This window comes from Dendropsophus ebraccatus, chromosome 12 (assembly GCF_027789765.1).
Source record: "Dendropsophus ebraccatus isolate aDenEbr1 chromosome 12, aDenEbr1.pat, whole genome shotgun sequence".
In the NCBI taxonomy this organism is placed as follows: Eukaryota; Metazoa; Chordata; class Amphibia; order Anura; family Hylidae; genus Dendropsophus; species Dendropsophus ebraccatus.
This window is the reverse complement of record NC_091465.1, coordinates 65,451,849-65,479,580: the sequence shown is the minus strand read 5'-3', so window position 1 is coordinate 65,479,580 and position 27,732 is coordinate 65,451,849. Positions and strand designations below refer to the sequence as shown.

The 27,732-nt window shown below is 43.5% G+C and overlaps 1 protein-coding gene across 2 annotated transcripts; it reads right to left on the bottom strand.

Annotated features, from left to right (window-relative positions):
* Positions 1 to 622: 622 nt before the first annotated feature.
* On the bottom strand, positions 623 to 26,209 carry LOC138768901 (guanylate-binding protein 1-like). Of its 2 annotated transcripts, none has more exons than XM_069946936.1 (11): positions 26,103 to 26,209; positions 20,984 to 21,195; positions 17,351 to 17,478; positions 15,750 to 15,859; positions 14,197 to 14,387; positions 8,301 to 8,543; positions 7,676 to 7,959; positions 5,464 to 5,676; positions 2,590 to 2,692; positions 2,117 to 2,310; positions 623 to 1,891 (listed from the first exon to the last, which is right to left on the bottom strand). In XM_069946936.1, the coding sequence occupies exons 2-11, from the start codon at positions 21,174 to 21,176 to the stop codon at positions 1,775 to 1,777; spliced, it is 1,776 nt and encodes a 591-aa protein (XP_069803037.1). In that variant the 5' UTR covers positions 21,177 to 21,195; positions 26,103 to 26,209; the 3' UTR covers positions 623 to 1,774. The 2 variants fall into 2 exon arrangements, with proteins under 2 accessions (XP_069803037.1, XP_069803038.1); XM_069946937.1 differs by lacking the exon at positions 26,103 to 26,209 and adding an exon at positions 25,712 to 25,769.
* Positions 26,210 to 27,732: the final 1,523 nt, after the last annotated feature.

Here is a 27,732-nt window from a genome sequence, read left to right as displayed (position 1 = left end):
CCGAATTAGCAAAGGGCAGGTAAATTAAGGGTTGGGATGGGTAATCGGGTTAGGGTGGAGGCGCTCCCTCATGGTGCCTTCACCTTGACGTGGCGAGGGAGCTTGCGTGCTTTGGTGATCCAATGAGCTAAGCTGGCGGGAGTAATACTCCTGGCGGGGTCACCCGTGCCAGACAGGTCATTGGGGAGAGGCCAGACTAAGCAAGGCACCCAGAAGAAAGGGCTGGTGTTCTAGACATTATTTAGATTCAATTAGAATCAATAGAGCCACGTCATAGAGGGGCTGGGTTTCCTCCCACTGGGGTCGGGCCAGCCTGCCTCCATTGCTTAAGCCCTGGCCCGATACTCGTGGATAGAATGGCGCCGTACACGGGAACCAGGCCGCGGTTCAAAAATACCTTTACAGCACTGTAATGAAACACGGCTGCTTTATTAACACTTTCCCCATTCCCGGCATAATATTGATACATCATGCAAGGTGGGGAAACACTCCACTATAGGGCTTCCCCATCCGTAACATCCATGGAATACAGGATGTGGAAATAAGCCCTTAATTTATATTTATTGCATTTACCTGCAAGCTGTATGCAACACTGTGATAAAAGTGACTATCATACACAATATTAATGCATCAAAAATGTATTTATTAATTATGTCATTTATTGTTACAGAAAATGCACATACATTATTTTAACAGTTCTCCTGCCTGAGATTTAAACTTAAATGTCCCCTTCACCAGCCCCCCACCCTATAGAAAATCATAAATAGGAAAATTACTGTAACAAGTTATTCTACGGCTATGTTTACACTACATACAAACAGCCGTATTTGCAAAACCACTGCCGTTATTAATGTTCATTAATAACAGCCGTTGTTTCACAATAACGGCCATGGTTTAGCATTAAATGACGGCCATACACTAAAGAATAGAATGTTGTGTGAACATAGCCTACGTCTGTGCCATGGCATCATTTGCAAGTCATGGGGTTCATGGCAACAGTGGTGTGCAACCGAAGATGCTAGACAGTATGATTAACGGCCGCTTCAGGGAACATGCTACCTCTTAGGGTTTTTGAAATCTTTTGCCTGAGACAAGCTACTCACCTTGCCTCATGGCAGATGCAGCTCTGAATGGAAGCATAATCTAATTTACATGGCCCGATAAAGTGCCTCAAACAAACAAAATGTGTACTTATTTGCAGAGCCTTTACAAGGCTCAATTAACTGTGCAGCCAATAGCCATATAGACTGAAAGTTTTTTGTTTTGTTTTTTTCTCTAGAAGCACAAACAAGACTCTTGCACCTATAAATCTACCAAATCAATTGGCAACATCCAGTAGTTCGCCATTTTTAATAACCCTTCATCTACAGTGGATGGACCCCAATATGTAATGCCTACTGACCACTCAAGATTTCACAACATTGTCCAATAAGGCCGGGTCTATACAGTGATTCCCAGTCATATCACCAGGAACCACCATGTCTCACAACTCAAAGTGAATGGTTCTTAATGGATTTTTTGGCAGTTTTTGTCCCTCGTTATTCTCTTGTATGAGTGGTGGAGCTGCGGGATAGGCAGTGAGACACAGTGGCTTCTGGTCAGTCAACCAGGAGTCACCTTATAGCCCCAGCCTAAAGGAATAGTTAGAGTACCCATTAATTTTCTGTATTATTCTGTAATATGGAATTATCAGTATTTCTAGACCAATGTGTTCAAGGTTACCAAAATATTTTTAACTATGCTAACAGATTTTAATATATTTTTCTACAGAAATTTACATTACAATACAACGGGATTTTTTGGGTTGGTTCTGACTGCGCAAGTTTTCAACTTCTCTTTGAAGTGATGAAATTTTGTCTTGAAACCCAGCGTTGATCATCATTTCTTGCTCCTAAAATGAATGCAAAACAAAAAATAATTAAAGGAAGGAATGTATGAAGAGTGAGTGCTGAATAGTAAGCCTGTGGATACTTAAAGGGCTTATCAAGTATTAGAAAAACATTTTTATATTGAAATCTCTGTAAAATCCACTTGTGGCATACTCCATCAACAGACATGCAATGTCCGTGGACAGCGTAACATGCAATATCTAAATAATAATTGAGCCATAAGATACCTTAAGTTTCTGAGCTATCACCAGTTCATTTTGTTGCACCATCATCTTTCTCTCATGTTCCATCTTGTCCATGAGCATTTCCTTATGCTGCTCAAAGCTCCTATCCTGATCCTTCATACGTTGTTCCAGATTTCGGTTGTTCTGCTCCAAAATTTGTCTCTCATGTTCAGCGTTTTCAGCCTGAGCGCGTTCCTCTAAAACAAAGAAGAAAATACAACATATATTACTAAAAGACACACGGGGTGACCAGGTGGTGTATCACAGTGCCGAATCAGCAGGTCTGCTCTAGCCCCATCGTTTTTCCGGCATAGTGATACTTCCAGCCGTCTATACAGGTAAGTGAATGAGGTTGTGCATTGATTTCCTGCACAGTGGCCTCCCACCATATTGTCTTTCCATGACTAAGCATGCAATTACGTCCAAGGGTCAAATGAGACAATGACCATGTGTCAGAACCACTGCCCATCTCTCACCTGCTAGCTGTCTCTCCTTTTCAGTTAGGGTCTCATCGGCTTGAATGATGGCGGCTTCAATGTCCCTCTTCTCCGAGATATACTCCTGCATCACTTCCAGAGCCTTTGGTTGCAAAATGTAAGAATAGTTACACGTGGATAGAGCCAGCAGCAGGGAAATGTTTTAATGCATCTATATCATAAAAATGAAAGTCTGTCTGTGCCGTATAGACTTCCAAACGCCTGAACCGTTTGACCCCAAATTTGGCCCACGGATACATTAGGTGCCTGGGCAGGTTAGAGCGAAGGTCCCGTCCTTGCCAGATGTACAGGAGAGGAGGGGGAGGGGGAAGAGCGCCCCATAGAGATGAATGGGAAAATCTCCACACTGCACACACAGGTGATATAATTAGCTGCAGCTTGCCAGCAGAAACGGCAGTTGGGAGCCTTAGCAACCAATAGGATTACTACTTTCATTTTCACAGGGAGCTGTGGTTGCTAGGGCAGCTGCCTCACAACATCCACAGAAATAACTGGTAGACCCCCTTTTAACACCACCATATCAGACCTGACCAATACCGCCATACCAGACCTGACCAATACCGCCATACTGTGACTGGAAAACACCGCCATACCAGACCTGACCAATACCGCAATACCAGACCTGACCAATACCACCACACTGTGACTGGATAACACTGCCACACCAGCCCTGACCAATACTGCCTTACTGTGACTGGATAACACTGCCATACCAGACCTGACCAATACCGCCACACTGTGACTGGGTAACACCGCCATACCAGACCTGACCAATACCGCCATACTGTGACTGGATAACACCGCCATACCAGACCTGACCAATACCACCACACTGTGACTGGATAACACTGCCACATCAGCCCTGACCAATACTGCCATACCGTGACTGGATAACACTAACATACCAGACCTGACCAATACCGCCACACTGTGACTTGATAACACCGCCATACCAGACCTGACCAATACCACCATACTGTGACTGGATAACACCGCTATACCAGACCTGACCAATACCGCCATACTGTGACTGGATGACACTGCCATACCAGACCTGACCAATACCACCATACTGTGACTGGATGACACTGCCATACCAGACCTGACCAATATTACCATACTGTGACTAGATAACACCACTATACCAGACCTGACCAATACCGCCATACTGTGACTGGATAACACCGCCATACCAGACCTGACCAATACTACCATACCCCGCTTCGAAAAGACACTAGATTTTCTGGCAAGTCTGAACAGGAGGTGGAAGACTAGAAAAATTAAAAAAAAATTAAAAAGTTGTTTCCTTCCCCCTGCTCCTTGGTGCTGCTCCCATGCAAGGTGCTGCCCTAGGCAGACCACGAGTGCCTAATGGCAAATACGACCCTGCAGGTATACAGGACACTACAGGTATACAGGACCCCAAAACTATACACTACAGGTGCACGGTACCTCCACCACCTATATACTACAAGTATACAAGACCCCAAACTATACACTACAGGTATACAGGAACTCCACCAACTATATACTACAGGTATACAGGACCCCAAAACTATACACTACAGGTATACAGGACCTCCATCAACTATACACTACAGGTATACAGGACCCCAAAAGTATACACTACAGGTATACAGGACCTCCATCAACTATATACTACAGGTATACAGGACCCCAAACTATACACTACAGGTATACAGGAACCCAAAACTATACACTACCGGTATACAGCACCCCCACCAACTCTATACTAAAGGTATACAGGATCCCAAACTATACACTACAGGTATACAGGACCCCCGAACTATATACTTCAGGTATACAAGATCTCCACCAACTCTATACTACAGGTATACAGCACCTCCGGCAACTCTATACTACAGGTATACAGGACCCCAAACTATACACTACAAATATACAGGACCTCCACCAACTATATACTACAGGTATACAGCACCTCCACCAACTTTATACTACAGCTATACAGGACCCCCAAACTTTACACTACAGGTATACAAGACCTCTACCAACTATAAACTACAGGTACACAGGACCCCCAAACTATACACTACAGGTATACAGGACCCCAGAACTATATACTACAGGTATACAAGACCTCCACCAACTATACACTACAGGTATCCAGGACCCTTAAACTATAAACTACAGGTATAGAAGTCCTCCACCAACTATACATTACAGGAATACAGCACCTTCACCAACTATATATTACAGGTATACAGGACCCCCAACTATACAGTACAGGTATACAGGACCTCTACCAGCTATACACTGCAGATATACAGTACTTCCCAAACTATACAGTACAGGTATACAGCCCCACCCCCAATTAGACACTACTGGTATACAGGACCTCCCTCAACTATACACTACAAGTATACAGCCCCCCCAACTACACACTACAGGTATACAGGACCCCCTCAACTATACACTACAGGTATACAGCCCCCCCCAACTACACACTACAGGTATACAGGACCCCCTCAATTATATGCTACAGGTATACAGTCCCCCCCCACCCCAACTATACACTACTGGTATATGGGACGGATGTTTGAAGTTTTTAGTTTATTTCTAATGTGCATAAGCTACAATTTACATAAACAATGCAAAACTGTCAGGTATATAGGGGCATATAGGGCTACTGGCGATTTTCCCTTAAACAAAAAAAAACAAGGACATAGATTGGCCTCCTGGGCACCTTAGAATAAATCTAATTAACACACTGACACTTTATACCCGGGCAGCGCCGGGTACATTTTCTAGTAGTATAATATATGTAACATAGAAGACCAGGAGAAAAGTCTGTGATGTTTTTGTGAATCTTACCTTTATGCCTTTTCCGGGTGTAAGGTTATAAGTTTCCATAACCCTAAGCTTCTCCATTAGATACTTCTTGTGTCCTCCTGGTATGGAATATTCTCCTGCCATTAAGTTATTCTCCATAGTCACGCTTAGCTCTTGGAGAAGATTTCTGCAATAATCTCTCGAAGCCTTTTCATTCTTTGCAGAGTATTCCTCCATTTTCTTATCGATTTGTTCCTGGTAGAAACAAAAAAGTTAAATCATTTGTTAGAATATTGAGTAATCATCTTGGAAGTTGTCACTACGCTGGGCCAGGCTATGCTGCGATAATGTTACAAGTGATGAGAAAAGCTATGCATTCAGATCCAGCTTCGTGATGAATACAGATATGAGAATATTGGAGATGCTTTTATCAGTAACAGTACAGTTCTTTCTAAATGCATCATGGGTAACTTTCTTGCAGTAGCCAATCACAATAATGTCAAGAGCTTTGATCCAGAGTCCTAGAATGGGCATGGATTATCTTTGGCACTGCCATGTTGGTGACTAATACTAATGATGGGCATTCGGCATATATGAATGTAGAAATTCAATCTTTTTTTCCCCCCATAGACAAACAATGTTAGGTAGAATGCCAGAAATAATGATAAACTCAAAACCTATATCTGTGAATTCACAGAACAGGAAGAGTAAGAGTAAAACAGGGCCCAGTTGCCTTGTTTCCAATACTGCAAATAAATTCTTCTATTACTACTGGAAACGGACGTATTGCAGTTACAAATTTCAATGCAAGGATTAAGTGTAACCCTGCACATTCACAGTTTTGTTGTTTCTTGGTTTACATATTGGAGCCCACATAATGAATGAGGCTCTACAATTGTGTCCAAAATGACTATCTTGGCTTTGTCATGTGATCAGCATTTCCAGGCTTCATCAGGTCTATGGCAAGAAAACCACTTACAATAAAGCCTGGTAATGCTAATAACAGGACTCAATTGCAGATCCCACAGAATCAATCTGGCTATTATTATTATGTAAACCAAGAAACACAACAAGACTGCAAATGTGTGAACGCAACCTAAGGATGCCCATATACTGTGCATAGTTGTGGGTCATAATAAAGTAGATAAAAAAAATACTACTTTTATTTTACTTAAAGCTCCTTAAGGTGTTCTCCAACGTCAGGTTAAAAAATTAATATGCTGCAGAAGAAGATAGCATTGCTTACCTATCTGCTCTAGTTCTGTAACCACCAATTGTTTTGAGGCTTAATTCCTAGTTATGTTAATCCTGGTTGAGCAGTTGCTCAGAATGCATTGCTTTCCCTCAGCTCTTATCACAGTCCTCCCACAGCACTCCTGACAACTCCTTGGCCAAATCTGCTGCAGAACATCTCAGTTCACTGCGGACTATTGCCCAGTGAGGTTGCAGCATCTGCTGCCTTTTCTCTCTGACTGCTATTTATGTAGCATCATTCAGCAGAAGGCAGCATGCTATTAACAGCCAGGGATAGAGCTCAAAGACAAGATCCAGCCAAGCCTCCTGAAGATTTAGGAGAGGGAGAGAGAGGGAGAGGGAGAGAGAGAGAGAAAGAGAGAGAGAGAGAGAGAGAGAGAGAGAGAGAGAGAGAGAGACACAGACAGAGAATACACATTTTGTAGTTCTAACTTCCTGTCAGTAGTGAATCATTACAATGTTCTGATAAACCTTTAGGCTGGGTTCACACTACGTATATTTCAGTCAGTATTGTGGTCCTCATATTGCAACCAAAACCAGGAGTGGATTAAAAACACAGAAAGGCTCTGTTCACACAATGGTGAAATTGAGTGGATGGCCGCCATATAACGGTAAATAACTGCCATTATTTCAATATAACAGCCTTTGTTTTAAAATAACAGCAAATATTTGCCATTAAATGGCGGCCATCCACTCAATTTCAACATTATGTGAACAGATCCTTTCTGTGTTTTTAAACCACTCCTGGTTTTGGTTGCAATATGAGGACCACAATACTGACTGAAATATACGTAGTGTGAACCCAGCCTTAAAATTATAAAAACTAAACTGTAATTAGTTGATGTAGGAAAAGCCATACAGCGTGAGTTTCTGGCAGCTTGATAATTCTCGGCCAGAGTTTTTTTTCAGGCTAAATAACATCTGAAATTCAGGATGTTTTTCAGCCTTTAATATTGTGATAATGGACAATGGGAAAGAATTTTTTTATCCACTGTCTGACCTTCAGCTTATGTTGGTATTTCTGGTCCGTATCATTTAGTGAACGTCCCATGAAGACTTTAATGGCCTCTTTCTCACACTCCATGTGCATGTTCAGGAAGTCTTGCTGAGCCTCCGTTGGGAACTTGGGGACATGTCTGTCCATCTCGCGTTCATACTTGGCCAGTGCTTCTTGCACAGCTGCTGTGTTTTCAATCTCCGCCAGAGCCAGGACGGCATTCTCCATGCAGGGGACTGTTCCGCTCTGAATCGCCTTCACATAAGAATCGGTAAGAACCGCTAACACTGAGACATACAAACGAGATTTAGTATTATATAACTATTGTCCTAGTGTCCAACTGGGATTCTACGAGAGCTCAGACGACGGTCGAAGAAAGCTCTCAATAAAGAGTTGAGGGCACTTAAGTAAAAGAGCCTGCCTCCTGAGCACTTTAGTAGCACTTTTGTATCAAAAAGTTGCAACTTTTTGCACCGTCATTTCAGTGCTCAAGAACTTTTTCTGTTTCTAGGTCATGTAAAATGTATAGCCAAATCTGCAGTTGTCATTACATTTCCCTTCCCAACCTCTGTATATTGATGGCTCAAAACTGCTGACAGACTCCAGTTATTATTACACCGATACTCACTTCTCCCAGTTACTTCATGTCCTCCTGCAAGTGTTTTCGAACGACTGTTTGTTATCATGTAACTATAAAATCTTGTAGCCTGCTCCACAAATTCCTCATCCAGTTCACTCTCCTGTAGTTCCTCCAAAATCTGAAGTTTTTTCTTGGTGGCCGGTCGGTCAAACACAAAACATTTGTGCGTGTGGAAGAAATGTAAAATGCACTCACGAGGTAGATTGTAATCCCTGGCTTTGTTGTCAGTACCTTAGGGATACAAATGAACAGTGTTAATATAAACTAGGTGAACTATATATGTATAAATCTGTTAAATTTATTAATAGTAAATGACAGTACTGAAAATATGCAAAAAAATGTGTGCAGGTAATAAAATATTTTAATATAGCACAGACCAGGGCCTAGAAAACATAGTCCTACACATAAAACATAATAAAAACATAAAATATAATGTTACATTGAGAATAAAAATAATAAGGTAGCAAAAAGAATGAGTCTCTATAACTTGTGCACCAAATCACGCAAAATGAACAGAATATAATGAGAATATATGTTAGTAGGAATGTAGGATGTTAGTAGTTCACTTCGCTCACGCAGGGTATATAAGCCTTTAGTAAATACTGTATTTTCATAGATGGATCTTATCATGCTTTTACAAAAATATGGTTGGTGCTGTCTAAATGGGAGTCAGGGCCGCTTCTGCCATGAGGCGAGATGAGTTTATTGCTCAAGGCGGCAAATTTGTAGAAGCGGCAGGTTTTATAAAGTGGCCATAAATTATACTGTGTGCTACACACCGCTGACTTCATTGACCCATGACCTGCAAATGATAGCTGGACACAGATATACAGTCATGGCCAAAAGTTTTGAGAATTATACAAAATAATTTTTACAAAGTCTACTGCTTCAGTTTTTAAAATGGCAATTTGTATATATTTCAGAATGTTATAAAGAGTGATCAGCTTAACAGCAATTACTTGCAAGTCAATATTTGTCTAGAAAATGAACTTTATCCCCCAAAACACATTTCAACATCATTGCAGCCCTGCCTTAAAGTGTCACTGTCGTGAATTTTTTTTTTTTTTGCAGAAATCAATAGTCCAGGCGATTTTAAAAAAATTAGGTTGATTAGCCAAAAAATGCATTTTTATCATGAAAAAGCAGTTTGAAGCTCTCCCCCCTGTCTTCATTGTTCTCCTATGGAGAGAGCTAAAGAAAAGACCAAAACAGGACAACAAAGAGTTAATCTACAAGTACCTCACCCATTATCTCCTGGGACAGTCACCACTGACCCGTCTGAGCTCAGATTACAGCTGTCACCCAGCTCTGTGCCTGTAATCCTCTGTTATCTGCTTTCTGCTGCGGGCTAACTCCCTCCTTCCTCCTCCCCCCTCCCCTCTCCCTAGAACAGACAGGGTACGACTCCTGCAACAAGTCACAATTTTCAGATTTTTTGCAGTGGATGGAAAAGAGGAAGGAGGGGGGGACCTGGGAAAAGGCTTTTTACATGCAGATAATGGCATATTTGGCTAATAAACCCAATTACAAAGTTTCTTAAAATTGCCTGGACTATTGACTTCTGCCAAAAAAAAAAAAAAAAAGTGACTCTTTAAAAGGACCAGCTAACATTGTTTCAGTGATTGCTCCATTAACACATGTGTGGGTGTTGATGAGGACAGGGCTGGAGATCAATCTGTCATGATTAAGTAAGAATGACACCACTGGACACTTTAAAAGGAAGCTTGTGCTTGGCATCATTGTTTCTCTTTTGTTAAACATGGTTACCTCTAAAGAAACATGTTAAGTTATCATTGCACTGCACAAAAATGGGCTAACAGGGAAGAGTATCGCAGCTAGAAAGATTGCACCTCAGTCAACAATCTATCGCATCATTAAGAACTTCAAGAAGAGAGGTTCTATTGTTGCCAAAAAGGCTCCAGGGTGCCCAAGAAAGACCAGCAAGCGCCAGGGCCGTCTCTTAAAAGTGTTTCAGCTGCGAGATCGGGCTACCAGCAGTGCAGAGCTTGCTCAAGAATGGCAGCAGGCAGGTGTGAGTGCGTCTCCATGCACTGTGAGGCAGAGACTCTTGGGGAAAGGCCTGGTCTCAAGGAGAGCAGCAAAGAAGCCACTTCTCTCCAGAAAAAACATCAGGGACAGACTGGTATTCTGCAAAAGGTACAGGGAGTGAACTGCTGAGGACTGGGGTAAAGTCATTTTCTCTGATGAATCCCCTTTCAGATTGTCTGGGACATCTGAAAAACCGCTTATTTGGAGAAGACAAGGTGAGCGCTGCCACCGGTGTTGTCTCATGCCAACTGTAAAGCATCCTGAAACCATTCATGTGTGGGGTTGCTTCTCAGCCAAGGGAATCGGCTCTCTCACAGTCTTGCCTAAAAACACAGCCATGAATAAAGAATGGTACCAGAATGTCCTCTGGTCCTCAGAGCAACTTCTCCCAACCGTCCAAGAGCAGTTTGGCGATGAACAATGCCTTTTCCAGCACGATGGAGCACCTTGCCATAAAGCAAAAGTGATAACTAAATTGCTCAGGGAACAAAACATAGAGATTTTGGGTCCATGGCCTGGAAACTCCCCAGATCTTAATCCCATTGAGAACTTGAAAATAATCAAGAGACGGGGGGACAAACAAAAACCAACAAATTCTGACAAAATGCAGGCATTGATTGTGCAGGAATGGACTGCTATCAGTCAGGATTTGGTCCAGAAGTTGATTGAGAGCAGCCGGGAGAATTGCAGAGGTCCTGAAGAAGAAGGGTCAACACTGCAAATATTGACTTGCTGCATTAACTCATTCTAACTGTCAATATAAGCTTTTGTTACTCATAATATGATTGTAATTATATTTCTGTATGTGATAAAAACATCTGACAAACACACATAAAAACCAGAGGGCAGCAGATCATGTGAAAATATAATATTTGTGTCATTCTCAAAACTTTTATCAGGACTGCAAACACTTTGCAAATTTTGTTATATGTGTCAGACATAACTGCACTACAAGTGGTCACTACCCCTTTATATGGAGCACAAGGTGTTATGGTAATATAACCATGAATAAGATAACTAGGAGTAGTCACAATGCTCTTGTATATGTCAGGTGCTTTTATTCTTGGAGAAGAATTGTTTACACACTGGTGGAATTGGAAACTTTGGAACTTTTTCTGTCTTGTTCTCACCAAAGATGGAAAGTAGTGCTTAAACAGGATGATTTATGGTGGAGTTGGGTTGTTTATGAATTTATTATTATAACCAGCAGGTTTTCTGCAGACATTCCTTACTTACTAATGATTTTCAATGTGTGTGTGTGTGTGTGGGCGGGGGGTGATGGGACAGTTTGGGCACCGGAGGAAGGGTGCCATTTCAGGATTTGCCTCAGGCAGCAGAAAACCTAGAATCAGCCCTGTGTAAAGTTTTCAAGAGGCTAGCGAGCAAAACCCTGGTGATTGAGCAGTGTTGATGCAATCTGGACCATTAATGCTTGTGCATCCAATATGTGCCCAGAGGCCTTATGGAGAGAGAAATAGTGGTACACAAGGGAGTGGCTGATGTAGAAATGAGGCCAGATGCATCCCTGGCCTCACATACATGCCTTTTCTCAGTAGCCAGGATAAAGTTTATCTATTTTTGCTACCTTATTATGATTATCTAACTTTGTCATTTTTTTTTTATGTTTTTTTATATTTAGATTATTGGGGTTTATGCATAAGCGTATATGTGTGTTTCCCTCCACCAGGGCCCTCCCTTATGTTATATGATTTGAGTACCTGAACACCTTTTTTTGCATATAGTCATTTTGAATAATCAATAAAATGGATATTTTTTACAGATACTTTTACATGTTTGGTTACCTATTTATATAACCAGTGCAACCAGGTGGTAAGGAAAGCTAACAGTATGCTGGGCTGTATTACTAGAGGTATAACCAGTAGGAAGGGGGAGATTGTGATCCCGCTGTATAGAGCTCTAGTGACATCACATCTGGAATACTGTATCCTGGTATGGAGACCTCACCTAAAACAGGATAGTGATAGAATAGAACAGGGCCAAAGACGGGCTACAAAAATAGTGGAGGCATAAAACATATCAGGAAAGACTTAAGGATTTGAATCTGTATAGTCTGGCGGAAAGAAGAGAAAGGGGAGACATGATGGAAACTATCAGATATGTTAAAAGACTAAATAAGGTTCAGGAGGGAAGTGTTTTTAGAAAAAAACTGATGCTTGGAACAAACTTCCAGCAGATGCGGTAGGTAAATCTATATTGAGAGACAATATTTTTAAAATTTTTGTATTTATATCAAGAGTATGGGTGTTTTATTATGCACTTGACACAACCTAGTGTTCACTACTGAGCGGAGCTGTTCCCGATATTTTATAGAGCACTATCCTAGGGATAGAGCACCATGATATGTCACCAGCAAAACAAAAATGTTATGGCATTTAGAGGGGAAGGATAAGTTGTTTCATCAGACTTTATTAGAGCATGAAGGGTTATTATACTTGAAGGAAACTTTGTTTAATTTTTTAAAAATATTTGACTAGAGCAAAAAACGAAACTGCCCCGGGGAAACCTTCACTACAGAAAGGACTGGGACAACTTCCTGCAACATTACTGTTGTGCAATAATAAAAATCCTTACTGAAATCTCTACTTATTTTTACTGCAACTTTTCAGTGACTTACACAAGTGAATGAACATGACCAGAGCATTTTCACAATTTTGGAACTGTGTGACTAAGGGCTGTATTACACGACCCAATGATAGCTGTAAGCGAGCACCGATCTGCTAGATTGTGATCACTGTGCAGCCCTTGCTTTATAAAGAAAATAATAAGCATTATACTTACCTGTCCAGACTCCTTCAGTGTCCTGCTGCCTTTTCCCCGCTCACCGCAACTGAAGCTGTTTCTGAAGTGACAGGACACTTGACCAATAACTGACCAACACTGGACAGCGCCAGTGATTCAATGAGCGGCCTGTCACTTCAGAGATGGCTTCAGAAGCTTCAAGTACAGGAAAAAGGCAGCAGGACACACTGGGGGAGCTTGGACAGGTAAGTATATTCTTTGTTATTTTCTTTACACAGTCATCAGCCGTCGGCCATGCATCACTATTACACATAGCGGTGCACGGTCGGCGGTGAATTGGCCTGATTTGGCAGATAATCCCTCTGTGTAATAGGGCCCAAAGACTACTAAGATTACCTATTCAGGTGCATTACCTTAACCTTTACATTAAAGGAAAACTTGGGGAGGGATACATTAAAGGAGTTTAGTGGTGGCATTATAATAAAGAAGTGATACCTACTCATCCTGGTGTCCCGAAGCTGCAACTTCAGCACCCACTGTCAGCCTCCAATGTCCTGAAGATCATGATTCTGAGATGTCACAGGCCTGCTCAGAAATGCCTACTCGGCCAATCAGTGATTGGGGCGGGACATCTCTGCAGTCATTGACTGGTTGAGCAGGCAGTTCTTTTGGGGTTGTGAGGACACAGGAACCCAGGAGATTCAGGAGACCAGAGGCTGAGCGTGAGAGGTAGTCCTGCAGCTGCGGAAGCACCTGGACAGGTAGGTATCTCTTCTTTACCTACCCATCTCTTCTCTCCTATCTGTTTTGTTTTTACCTTTGCCTTGCCTATTGTTAAATAAATATATATATATATATATATATATATATATATATATATATATATATGTATTAAATTAGTAACTAATGGTATTTCCTGACAAAGAGATTACAAGAGGCCACAGTCCTGCAGAATAAAAGCAACTAATTGGTAATGGATAAGTCACTAGTTGACAGTGTATGTTCCTTTTGAGGGTATACCGCGGTATACATCCACAAACCCTTTTGTTCTATGCTGACGTATACTAAAACTCACCTTTCTTCGGCTCTAAAGATGACAGCAGATATTCATCCTCTGTTATTTCTTTACCATCCTTCTCCAGTATTAGAGTGAAGTCTCGGACACACCAGGTGAAGGACGGGAAATACCTCTTATATTCACCCGTCTCATTATTTTGGTCTGAAGATGACTTTAGCTTAATCAGTTTTGTCAGCTCAGTTACGTAACTGGGAAATTGTATATTTAAGGAAATATAAATGCATGTAAAAAATTGAGAGACAGATAGACAAAATCTGCTATAGAAGAATAGGGATCCTCATCCTCAGTCTTCTATATACTGTTTCTGACAACAGACTTCTAAACATTAACAGAGATGTAAATACAAAAAATATAATTGCTTTGCCCTCCTGGACATTTTAACTATGCTTAGGGGGAGACATTTTGAAGCCATACCTCTGTTTTCCTGGCTGGATTCAGAGGGGTATGCCTCTCAGTAAAGTTGGCTGGTCCCGCACCATTAAAGAAAGCGGCAGTCTTCTGCTGCTATTCCTTTTACACAAATGTTTTACACAAAAGTTTTGCACTAAAGCCTCAGCAGTGTACAGTCAAAAACCTATAGCTACAGCAGTGTGCTGACAAAAAATTATCGTCCCAGCAGTGACCCACCAGAAGGTTATCATCCCAACAGTGTGCAGCCAAGGATCCATAGCTACAGTCTGGAGGAACAATGCAGAGATTAATCCTAGGAAGTGTGCACTATTTCTGTGTGCGGTAGATTTGTGCTTAACACGATGATATTAAAGAACTTGGATCCTGGGTTTGAATCCATACAATGATGATATCTGCATGGAATTTGTTCTCCACGTACCTGGTTTAAAGTGACTCTGTACCCACAATCTGACTCCCCCCCCCCCCCCCAAAAAAAAAAACAAAACCTGTTTGTACCTTCAGATAGCTGCTTTTAATGTCCTAAAAAACAATTTTTAAACTTGCAGCCTTGTGTAAAACTGGCGTGGCCAAGATTGTGTATGCATTAGTCTGGCACAACCTCTTTGTCCCTACTCCCAGCCCTCCTCATCATTAGGAATGCTCCCGGCAGATTTTCTACTATTCCTCACCTGTGTGAGCACGGCACATGGGCCGGCTCATTAAGGCACCTGTGCAGTGTTCAGACAAGTGAGGAATAGAATACCTGACTGGGACATTCCTAATGCACAGTCACTCTAGGCCACACCAGTTTGACACAGGGCTGCAAGTTTAAAAGTAGTTTTTAGGAAAATAACTGCATCACCTGCCGAACGGACCCCAGGACAAATCATGGATTAAAAGCTACTATCAGAAGGTACAAGCGGTTTGGGGGGGCAGATTGTGGGTACACAGTCCCTTTAAGTTTCAGAGTGCTGGATATATCTGACACAATAGGGAACTAAATATGAGCCTTAATAGGTACAGAGCCTCATGTGAATATTAACTATCTGTACAGCTCTGTGGAATATGTTGGTGCTATATAAACAAAAGAAGATGAGCAAATAACAGGCAAGTTCTAAAAGAAAGAAATCTATTCCTACAACAATCCACATGAAGGATACTGTAGCTGCTCCATAGATTGCTGGTCGATAGTCCCTAAGCTATTGAACACAAAGGCGCTGCTCAGCAGAACAGCCAAGGAGAAGATCCAGGCGTCATTCTTACAGTCTCCCTGCAGGACAAGGAAAGAAAGTTCTGTTAATGTTTTACTAAATTATAGATAGCAATGATTCCATAAAGTGGTTGGGAGAGGGGCGAGGTGTTGGGGCATTTCCAAGAAAAAATAAATCCAGCACAGTAAAAGCAATTTCATTTAATCCAAGTCCAAGATACAGTTTCAGCAACTGGTGCTGAGCTGACGTGTTTTGGTGTACAACAACTAGCACTACTAGTTACGGAGGGAGTCACATGATCTTAGGCATAGTTACTTAAAACATGTGATAAGAAAAAAATTAACAGCTAGCATATCAGTCTGTTTTAAAAGTCACCGTGTCATTACAAAAAATTTTTGGTACAGATATGGCTTGATCTGTTGGGGTCTAAGTGATCCTCACCAATCTCCAAAGCATGGGGGCTAGGCTTATTAGTCATTGGCTTGGTGCCATTTTTGTCTCTGCTCCAGACAAGCTACATAGACTTAAAGGGGTTGTCCAGAGAAAATCTTTTTCACTCAAATCAACTTCCCGTACTTATTAGCTACTGTATGTCCTGCAGGAAATGTTGTTTTATTTTCAGTCTGACACAGTGCTCTCTGCTGAAATCTCTGGCTGAGACAGGAACTCTATAGAGAAGGATAGGCTTTCTATGGGAATCCCCATAGAAAACTTCTCTTGCTCTGGGCAGCTCCTGTCTCGGCCAGAGGTGTAAAACTGAAAATAAAACAACATTTCCTGCAGGACATACAGTATTTTTTAAATAGAAGTACATTACAAATCTATATATCTTTCTGACACTAGTTGATTTGAAAGAAAAAGATTTTTTCTGGACAACCCCTTTAAGGCCCTATTAAACCTATAGGTAAATATCTCCCTGAATAATAGAGACAGCAATCAGCAGACGAGCAAGCAAACCTCATCAGCTGATCACTGTCTTCAAGCAAGTTGAAAGATGTACGCGTAATAAGTGATGCACGGCCAGTAGCTGATAACAGAAAAGTACTCCGCGAACATCACTAGCGATTTTTATGCAGCCCTGGCCACATGATGTCTGCGGTGAGATAGAGATTGCAGCGAGTTAGGAAGTAAAGCCTACAGCCATAATACTAAGGCCCTGGCTGATTAAAACTTTAGACATCTTGCTGCAACATGAAAGTAGCATCCGTAGAGTATTAAATCCAAAATTTATTTACATGTTCTGGTACAAACAAGCAACCTTTCGACTCGAAGGGTCTATTTCAAGAAAGACCCTGCTATTGTTGTGGTTATATCTCTGTGACATGTCAACTGTTTTTAATTTTTATAATGGGACACATTTATCACTATGTTCTCCTGGCGTACGCCACAGGAGAAGCACAGATTCTAACATTTTTCATGGCGTACGCCAGCCATAACCCCGGCTCGCCTGATGGCCTTCTATTGCAAAGTGGAAGCACAAGAGTTCTGGCTGAACGGACATAAATACCCACAGACACATTCATTGGACCTGGACAGTCGCTTTAACCCACCTTCTCCACATCGCCCAGCCCCTCGGTATCCAGTAGAATTAGTGTTTGTCCAGGATTCTGAGGGTGAGGAACGCACCACATCCAGATCCCTTTGGTCTTTGACTGGATGCTGGATCCCAAAGCAAAACCTGAAAAGATGCATTAAGAGATCCCCAAAATTTGTTGATTTTAACATTATTGGTTACAATAATAATTCATTTCTGTCAGCACGGCCTCCCGAAGATGTCGTCATTGTCCCAAGATGGCGGCCCGGGGGTCGACACGAATGCGGTGAGTATAATGTACCACACTTCTGGAGCGGGGTGGGGGTGGGGGGACACGGGGAAGGGGGCCATTCACATACATAACACACATTACAAAGTTGCATAACGTATAATGTGTGTTATTTTGTAAATAAATGTTTAGCGCCGCACTACCCCTTTAATGACGGGACAATTGTCACTTTTGCGTTTTTCATTTTTTCCTCCTCGCCTTCTAAGACCCATAACGCTTTTATTTTTCCACCTACAGGCCATATGAGGGGTTGTTTTTTCAGGAACAGGTCTACTTTGTAATGGCATCTTTCAATCTGCCATAAAATGAATGACTAAACCCCCAAAATATTATTTATGGGGTGAATTTGGGTCAAAAAATGCGATTTCGCTAATTTTTTTGGGGGGGTTCCATGTTTACGTAATGCACTTTACGGCAAAACTGGCATTTTTACTTTATTCTATTGGTCGGTCTGAACACAGCGATATGTATGTTTACTAGGTTTTCTAACGTTTTATTATTTTTATTAGCAGTAAGACTTTTTTTTGCAAATAGGTATATTTAAAATGGCCCTATTGTGACTTATAGCACTTTTATTTTTTTCACCTACGGGGTCATATGGGGCATCATTTTTTGCACCAGGATCTCTAGTTTTTATTAGTAAATTTTTTTTCTAGATCAGAAGTATTGATCACTTTTTATAAATTTTTTTATACATAAAAAAGTAATTTTAAAAAAGCAATCCCTGCATGTTTTTTTACCGCTTTTTGTTCATGCTGTTCACCGTGCGGGATCAATAATGTTTTATTTTAATAGATCGGATAATTACGCATGCTACGGTGTATTACATGTTAAGTAACTTTATTATTTTTATGTCTTTTATGTGTTAAAATGGGAAGGGGGGCGGATTTTCACTTATTGGGGGAGGGGCTTTGGGACATTTTTTAAAACTTTTATTGATTTTTTTTTTTTTCACTTTTAAAGTCCCATTAGGGGACTGTTCTGTTACAATAATACATTAGATTTCGTACACTGATCACTGCTATGCCATAGCATAGCAGGGATCATTGTAATCTGCAATCTTCTGATGCAGCCTGCGGCAGACTGTATCAGAAGATCTGAGGTAAGGAGCATACCTGCGGCAGTCAGGCAGTGCAATCGGTAAGTGACCGCACATGCTCCAGTCTCTTACACTTAAAACACTGCATTATCCGGTCTCTTACACTTAAACGATCGCATTGTTTAAGGGGTTAATGGCGGGCGGCAACGAGATCGCAGTTGCCCGCCATTGAGGGTGAGGGCCTGGCTGCAGATAGCAGCCGATCCTCACCAGCTATGGAGTGAGCTCAGCTTGTGAGCCCGCTCCATAGCCCGGGATCGCTGCAGGGCATACATGTATGCCCTCCTGCCTTAAAGAGGATGTACCATCAGGCACATCCTCTTTAATCTGACCCACGTCCCAGTTCCCGTGTACGGCGCCATTTTATCCACAGGTACCAAGCCGGGGCTGAAGCACAGGAGGCGGGCCGGCCCGCCCCCAGTGGGAGGGTATTCCCTCCCCTCTATGACGCAGCTCCTTCAGAATCAATGGAGCCGCGTCATAGAGGGGAGGGAATTCCCTCCCACTGGGGCTGGCCGTCCTGCCTCCTGTGCTTCAGCCCTGGCCCGACACCCGTGGATAGAATGGCGCCGTACACGGGAACCGGGTCGCGGTTCAAAAAACAGACCACGGCACCGGCTTCCCCGTGACTGAGCCGTTCGATCCGTTGATCAGATTAAAGAGGATGTACAACCATCACCCTTGCATTACACTATTGTGTCACAGGCATTTAGGTTTTCACCAAAAAGTCTCTAAGACACAATTCACATGTTGTGTTTTCCCCCCAAAAAAGTCTCTATGACAGTTATTATGTAGCATTTTTTTCACTGTTACAACAATGTCATATTATGATCACACGTGCCTCTGTTCTGGACTATTTAGTCCTATTGCACAAGTCACTGTTCAGACTTATTCACCATTCAGTCATACCTCATGTTTTGTTATATCCCTTGCGTTTTTTTGCACGTTTCAGGGAGAGGTATCTCAATTGCACTAATTTTAAATGTTAACTAATGTTAAATTATATTCACATTATTTTGCAGTCCTTGTCCAAAATATTTTTCACATAATTTTTTCTTTTTTTTTTTTACTGAAGACACTTCAAGACACTGAAGACATGATTAAATGAACAAGGTGCCTTGCCGATGCACAGCATGGATGATTTTTGTATGTGAAAAAAAAATTTGGGACAAGGACTGTGCAATATAATGTGAAAATAAGTTAACACTGACAAATTAGTGCAATTGAGATACCTCTCCCTGAAACATATGTAAAGAAAAACGCAAGGGATATAATAAAACATGAGGTACGACTGAATGGTGAATAAGTCTGAACTGTGACATGTGCAATAGGACTGAATAGGACATATTTTCGAAAATGCTTGTGAGAAAAAAAAGGGACTTTTCCTGCTGCACATGATGGAACAATACTACAGTATATCCTGTTTTCAGTGAAAAGGAACAGAAATGAACATGTATTGGCCAAACAGTCTCTAGAAAATTACTGTAATTGTACATTTCTTAATATATCTATTACGTGGAGCTCGGTTTTTCAGACTTTCAAAGGGAACTACAGGGGAACCTAAAATATCAGGGCTGGAAGGTAGTGGGGGGGAACATAAAAAATAATTTATACTTACCAATTCCTCTGCCCCAGCAGCGCAGCAGCGCCAGCTCACTGACCATCGCCCGGCTCCAGTTTCTCCTGGTTTTCTGTATGGTCAAGCTTTGGCGAGAAGCACCCTCTCAGCCAGTGAGTGACTAGCTAGGGTGCATTTCTCAGCCAGGATGTGATGTTGCAGGAATAGGAGCTACAGAAGGCTGTCAGGGGTCAGTGAGCTGGTGAAGCTGCACTACAGTGGCACGGGGATGGGTAAGTATAACTTATCATGTTACCCCCCTGGATTTTTAGATTTCCCCAGAGTTCCCCTTTAATAAATTCCAAAATTATGGCTGCAATCAGCTACCATTAGGGGGAGCCAACTGCAATTAGATTCAGTGGCTGTATGCAGTGTAGCTCTCCTAGTGGAGGCTATACATAACTGTATGACAGTATTATTACAAGCTTTGGCAGTGCCAGGCCCATTCTTACCACAAGGCCCATAGCAGTAGTATGCCCAGCCGTTACACAAGAATACATAGTATATAACTATGATTCTGCAATACTTTATAGAATTATTCTCCATTTATCGGTCCTAGAAGCTGATTTTCCAGCTATGTGAAAATACAACATAACATTTACATCAATAGAGATTATACAGAATTATAACATTTATAACTCACCAGTTCTACTCCCAGCCAGTTTGTTCATCAGATAGGATTTTCCTGTCCGGTATTTTCCTACAATTGCAATAACCACAACCGGCTGCGAGATTTCCAAAAGGATTTTCTCAGCTTCCTTATTGACCACCAGTGTATTCCCTTCCACATTCTCTATCAGGCAGATGGGCAGCGGCATAGAAGGGACTGAAGACATTGTCAGCAGCGTTCTTGTTCTATAAAAGCCACATACTGTAAGACTGAATGAAGGGCTATTATTCACCATCAATATAACACAAAAAACCCACAGACCCTGTTGTTGTTGGGGGTCCATTGGATGTTGGTGGTAAGTGTTATGCACCAGATTTAGTTATATATTGTGGGCTATTCTCAGGGCCGCCATCAGGAATTTCGGGGCCCCATACAACCAAAGTGTCTGGGCCCCCCACATTAATAAAAAAAAAAAAAAAATTGTGTGTTCGACCCACGCCTTGCTGGGAGGTATAATTTGGTTCAGATCAATTCTAGAGAACTGGCTCATATACTCCATTTTCCCCAGTGGCTTAAAATGTAACCTCTGTTATACAGTTATAAAATTGTAGAAATTAAATGTGAACAAGGTGCAATTCAAATAGACACTTACTTGTATAGCTGCCTCTTGTGCTCTGTATGCAGTGCATTATACTCACCCTTGCAACGTACAATTTATAGCGTGTCTACAAGCCCAGCGGGGCTCATTATGATGAAGACTAAAACTTATACAAGAGTGGGGTAGGGGTTCCCCTGTATTCAGAATGCTGTTGAGTACTAGGCAATGCCCCGTTTGGGGTTATTGAATTTCGAGGGTCTGGGGGGCTGTTTGATTTGTATATGTTCACCAATATCCCCCCCCCCCCCCCCCCCCCGGTATGCTCACTAACATAGAATATGTTGATAAGGCTAATATAATGAGGCTGTTCCATGTTAGTGAGCATGTACAAATCATCCCGCCCCCCAGGCAGACTAGTTTAGCTCACCCAAGCCAGTGATAGCGAATACATGGCGGTGAGAACGCTTTCTAGGAGATCCTGTTTGTGCAGCAGAGGTGCCTTTATCCTGCTCTGCATAGACCCTCGAACTTCAATAATCCCAGACGAGGCATTGTCTAGTACTCAACAGCATTCTGAATACAGGGGAACCCCTACCCCACTTTTGTATAAGGGTGAGTATAATGCACTGCATACAGAGCACAAGAGACAGCTATACAAGCAAGTGTCTATTTGAATTGCACCTTGTTCACATTTAATTTCTACAATTTTATAACTGTATAACAGAGGTTACATTTTAAGCCACTGGGGAAAATGGGGTATATGAGCCAGTTCTCTAGAATTGATCTCACACACAGACACCAGCACACATGTATACAGACACCAGCACACATGTATACACACATATAGAGACCAGCACACATGTATACAGACACCAGCACACATGTATACAGACACCAGCACACATGTATACAGACACCAGCACACATGTATACACACATACAGACACCAGCACACATGTATACAGACACCAGCACACGTGTATACAGACATACAGACACCAGCACACCAGGGCACGATGAAGTTTGAACTTCTGCAACCTGGAGAAATCACCTGATATCACCTGCAGTCCTATGTAACACCACATAACACAGTGGTATCTCTGAGTACAGATAATGTAGTAGATTTCACCTGCAGTCCTATGTAACAGCACAGATAACACAGTGATATCTCTGAGTATAGATCATGTAGTAGATGTCACCTGCAGTCCTATGTAACAGCACAGATAACACAGTGATATCCCTCTGAGTACAGATAATGTAGATGTCACCTGCAGTCCTATGTAACACCACAGATAACACAGTGATATCTCTGAGTACAGATAATGTAGTAGTCACCTGCAGTCCTATGTAACAGCACAGATAACACAGTGATATCTCTGAGTACAGATAATGTAGTAGTCACCTGCAGTCCTATGTAACACAACAGATACCACAGTGATATCTCTGAGTACAGATAATGTAGTAGCTGTCACCTCGGGGCGCCCCTACTAAATGATGTTCTACAAAATAAGAAAAGTGTCATACAGGGACTCACAGGTGACGTCTTCTTTGATCTGAGGCGTCACTTTCCCTTTTCCTCTCCATCCGGCCCAGACCTCCAGGATGATTCCTTCCAGATACGTTTCATCCCCTTAGAAACTGCGAGACAAACAATTTAGGCTCCGCACATTTCTAGCAACTTCCTTTCCTTTCTCCCCCCTGTAGGCTCCCAAAGTAACTGCGCTGTGTGGGAGGCCCCCTGTATGTAGGATCCCCTGCTGTGCCCCCATGAGCTAATAATGCCCCTAGAGGTGGCCCCCATGAACTAATAATGCCCCCAGAGGTACCCCCATGCACTAATAATGCCCCCAGAGTTGCCCCCAGAGGTACCCCCATGCACTAATAATGCCCCCAGAGGTGCCCCCATGAACTAATAATGCCCCCAGAGGTGCCCCCATGAGCTAATAATGCCCCCAGAGGTGCCCCCATACACTAATAATGCCCCCAGAGGTGCCCCCATGAGCTAATAATGCCCCCAGAGGTGCCCCCATGAGCTAATAATGCCCCCAGAGGTGCCCCCATATACTAATAATGCCCCCAGAGGTGCCCACATATACTAATAATGCCCCCAGAGGTGCCCCCATACACCAATAATGCCCCCAGAGGTGCCCCCATACACCAATAATGCCCCCAGAGGTGCCCCCATACACCAATAATGCCCCCAGAGGTGCCCCCATACACCAATAATGCCCCCTGAGGTGCCCCCATACACCAATAATGCCCCCAGAGGTGCCCCCATACACCAATAATGCCCCCAGAGGTGCCCCCATACACCAATAATGCCCCCAGAGGTGCCCCCATACACCAATAATGCCCCCAGAGGTGCCCCCATACACCAATAATGCCCCCAGAGGTGCCCCCATACACCAATAATGCCCCCAGAGGTGCCCCCATACACTAATAATGCCCCCAGAGGTGCCCCCATACACTAATAATGCCCCCAGAGGTGCCCCCATGAGCTAATAATGCCCCCAGAGGTGCCCCCATATACTAATAATGCCCCCAGAGGTGCCCCCATACACTAATAATGCCCCCAGAGGTGCCCCCATGATATAATAATGCCCCCAGAGGTGCCCCCATACACTAATAATGCCCCCAGAGGTGCCCCCATACACTAATAATGCCCCCAGAGGTGCCCCCATGATATAATAATGCCCCCAGAGGTGCCCCCATGAACTAATAATGCCCCCAGAGGTGCCCCCATACACTAATAATGCCCCCAGAGGTGCCCCCATACACTAATAATGCCCCCAGAGGTGCCCCCATACACTAATAATGCCCCCAGAGGTGCCCCCATATACTAATAACGCCCCCAGAGGTGCCCCCCATACACTAATAATGCCCCCAGAGGTGCCCCCATACACTAATAATGCCCCCAGAGGTGCCCCCATATACTAATAACGCCCCCAGAGGTGCCCCCCATACACTAATAATGCCCCCAGAGGTGCCCCCATACACTAATAATGCCCCCAGAGGTGCCCCCATATACTAATAACGCCCCCAGAGGTGCCCCCATACACTAATAACGCCCCCAGAGGTGCCCCTAAAAAAAAACAAACATCCTACTCACCTAATCCGCGCTGTGCAGGCAGCAGCTCTTCCTCCTCCTCTTCGGGCTCCATCTTGCGAGCCGCAGGGACGGGACTTCCGGCAGACGTGATGACGTCACATCATCACGCCTGCCGGAGGGGCACATGATCACGGCCCGGCCTCCCATAGGCTGCTGGTATGAAGTGCCGGCAGCCTATGGGAGAGAATACAGGAGGAGGACGCTGCCAGGTCCTTCTCCTGTATTAATGTTCTGTGCGGGCGGAACATTAAAGCGATCAGTGCATCCCGAGAAGCTGCGTGGCCGCAGCTTCTCGGGATGCTCAAAAACAGGTAGCAAGGGGGGCCGTGCAGGCCCCCCTAGCGTAGCGGTCGGGGGGCGGCGGCAGGCGGGCCCGCCGGGCCCCCCCCCCCCGTGTCTCTTAGGGTCCGGGCCCCATACGGCAATACCACTTGTACTGCCCTATCGGCGGCCCTGGCTATTCTAGACACAGAAGCCATGAGACAAGTATGAACACAACTTGGCTGCAGTAATTGTTTGCCTAGCCCTCAGTGCAGCATTACTGAACCACAATGGGAATTGTAGTTGTGCAACAGGTTGTACACAATGGGGGAGATTTATCAAAATGGTGTAAAGTGAAACTGGCTCAGTTGTCCCTAGCAACCAATCAGATTCCACCTTTCATTTTCCAAAAAGTCTGTGAGGAATGGAGGGGGGGGGACAGTAGGAGTCCTGCATATATCATGGCAGAAACCTATAGCGGTCAAATTAGGCCAGATACACTAATGGTGCGTTTACACAGAGAGATTTATCTGACAGATTTTTGAAGCCAAAGCCAGAAATAGACTATAAACAGGGAACAGGTCATAAAGGAAAGACTGAGATCTCTCCTCTTCTCAAATCCATTCCTGGCTTTGGCTTCCAAAATCTGTCAGATAAATCTGTCTGTGTAAACGCACCCTAAGAAGCGTGAATCCGGCAGGGCAATTGGCGGCGGGGCCTAATTTAAGGCCGCCGTACATTCATACATGCCCCCCCTTGTAGTCTACTTCTATTCAAAAATCTCTAGTCTTACAGTATTTATCAGCTGCTGCATGACCTGCAGGAAGGTGCTCTCTGCTGCCACCTCTGTCCATGTCAGGAACTGTCCAGAGCAGTACAAAATCCCCATAGAAAACCTCTCCTGCTCTCCAAACTGGAAAGAATACACCATTTCCTGCAAAGCATACAGCAACTGATAAGTACTGGAAGGCTTGACATTTTTTTAATTGAAGTACATTACAAATCTCTGGCACTTTCTGGCACCAGTTGATTTGAAACAAAATGTTAGTATCTGCATATTGATACTACACAATAATAACAGTGCTATATGGTAGTCCACTAATTCTGCAGCTATCACCTAGACAGGTGACAGGGTTACAGTATACAGTGTGAGGGTGGCGAGGACTGTATGCATTGTCTCTTACCGTGCAGGTCTGCTCTCTCTCCGCTCTGAAGATGGATGTGTCCTCACACAGTTTCATTTGCCTTTTATAGCAACTCAAAGTGAAAGTGAAACAGATTAGGGATGAGATAGATGCTATTAGTCACAGAAAAGCTACTCGTCTGCGGATTTCCTCACAACGGACATTTTATGGGAAGCCCATGTAGATATCAGATATTGCCTAATGTGGTCTGACACCCAGCTTTACCAGACTCCTGAATGGCAAATCATTTCAGATCACAGCTGAACAAATTGTAGCTGAGCCTACTCTAAAACTCCACAGCTGTAAACAGGGCCGGCCTTAGGGGTGTGTGACCAGTGCCACTGCACAGGGCGCATGACTCCAGTAAACAAAGGGGGGCGCTGGAGGCGACTGCTGTGCTGACCCTGTTAAAGGGGTAGTGCGGCGCTAAAAAATTATTCACAGAATAACACACATTACAAAGCTATACAACTTTGTAATGTATGTTATGTCTGTGAATCGTCCCCTCCCCCGTGTCCCATCACCCCCGCCCGTGTACCCGGAAGTGTTGGTGCATTATACATTACATGATCCGTGTCGCGCATGTTCACCATCTTGTGCCAAACGTGCCCCCTCTGCCGCGTCATCAGCTGCTCAGCTGCGATTGGCTGAGCATAACTGTGCTCTGCCAATCGCGGTTGAGCACAGTTATGACGCGGCAGAGGGGGGACAGCGGCAGCGATTCGGCTGATTCGACAAGATGGCGGACAGCCCTCGACACGGATCAGGTAATGTATAATGCACCAACACTTCCGGGTACACGTGCGGGGGTGGTGGGACATGGGGAAGGGGGCGATTCACAGACATAACATACATTACAAAGTTGCATAATGTGTGTTATTCTGTGAATAATTTTTTAGCGCCGCACTACCCCTTTAACTATAAGCAGGGGCGTAGCAAGGGGGGAGCAGGGGTGACAGCTACCCGGGTACAAGGCTGAGGGGGGAGCCAGCCTCCCCCATACACAACTCCACTAACCTGCCATTGACTCCTCACTGTGCAGAGAGCTGCCTGACAAAGTAGCAGAGTGTGAGCTCAGCAGGACAGTGTAGTTGGTGCTGGGTGCAAGCCTGATAGGGGCAGACAAGGTGCTGAAGATGACCTGATGAGGACCCTGCACACTGATTACAGAGGCTCCGCCCCCTCCTTACCATGTGACCTCTCCCCTATCTTTTTTTTTTTTTTTTAAGAATTTATTTAAACTTTTTGCATGTTATACAAAAAACAACAAACAGGCACAGTCCGCCCAACCTCTTCCCTATCTAACTGCTGGAGGGCGTGCCGACTCTTGGGGCTGCTGTCTGGTGAGTTCACTGACTGACTCTCATCATCCTGTAGGTGTAGGGAGCCTGGGAGGCTGGGAGTGCTGGGAGAGGGAGGTCAGAGGTCTGCAATATAACACTGCCCCATTTCCCTGCCCTGCTGATCTGGACACAGCACTTCCCATAAGCTTTTATTCCCCAACCTGTGGGTCTCCAGCTGCTCCAAAACGACATCAGTTAGGGCATGATGGGAGTTTTAGTCCTGCCACAGCTTGGCACCCATAGGTTGGTGAACACTTATAAGCTATTGATTATGTACAAGCTAATAC

Excerpts from the sequence above, each read along its gene's own strand:
- LOC138768901 (XM_069946936.1), bottom strand. The coding sequence starts at position 21,176 with ATGTCTTCAGTCCCTTCTATGCCGCTGCCCATCTGCCTGATAGAGAAT. Across the intron at positions 14,388-15,749 it reads CAATCTATGGAGCAGCTACA|TTACGTAACTGAGCTGACAA; the intron begins GTATCCTTCATG and ends ACAATTTCCCAG. Across the intron at positions 7,960-8,300 it reads ACATGAAGTAACTGGGAGAA|TGTTAGCGGTTCTTACCGAT; the intron begins GTGAGTATCGGT and ends TGTATGTCTCAG.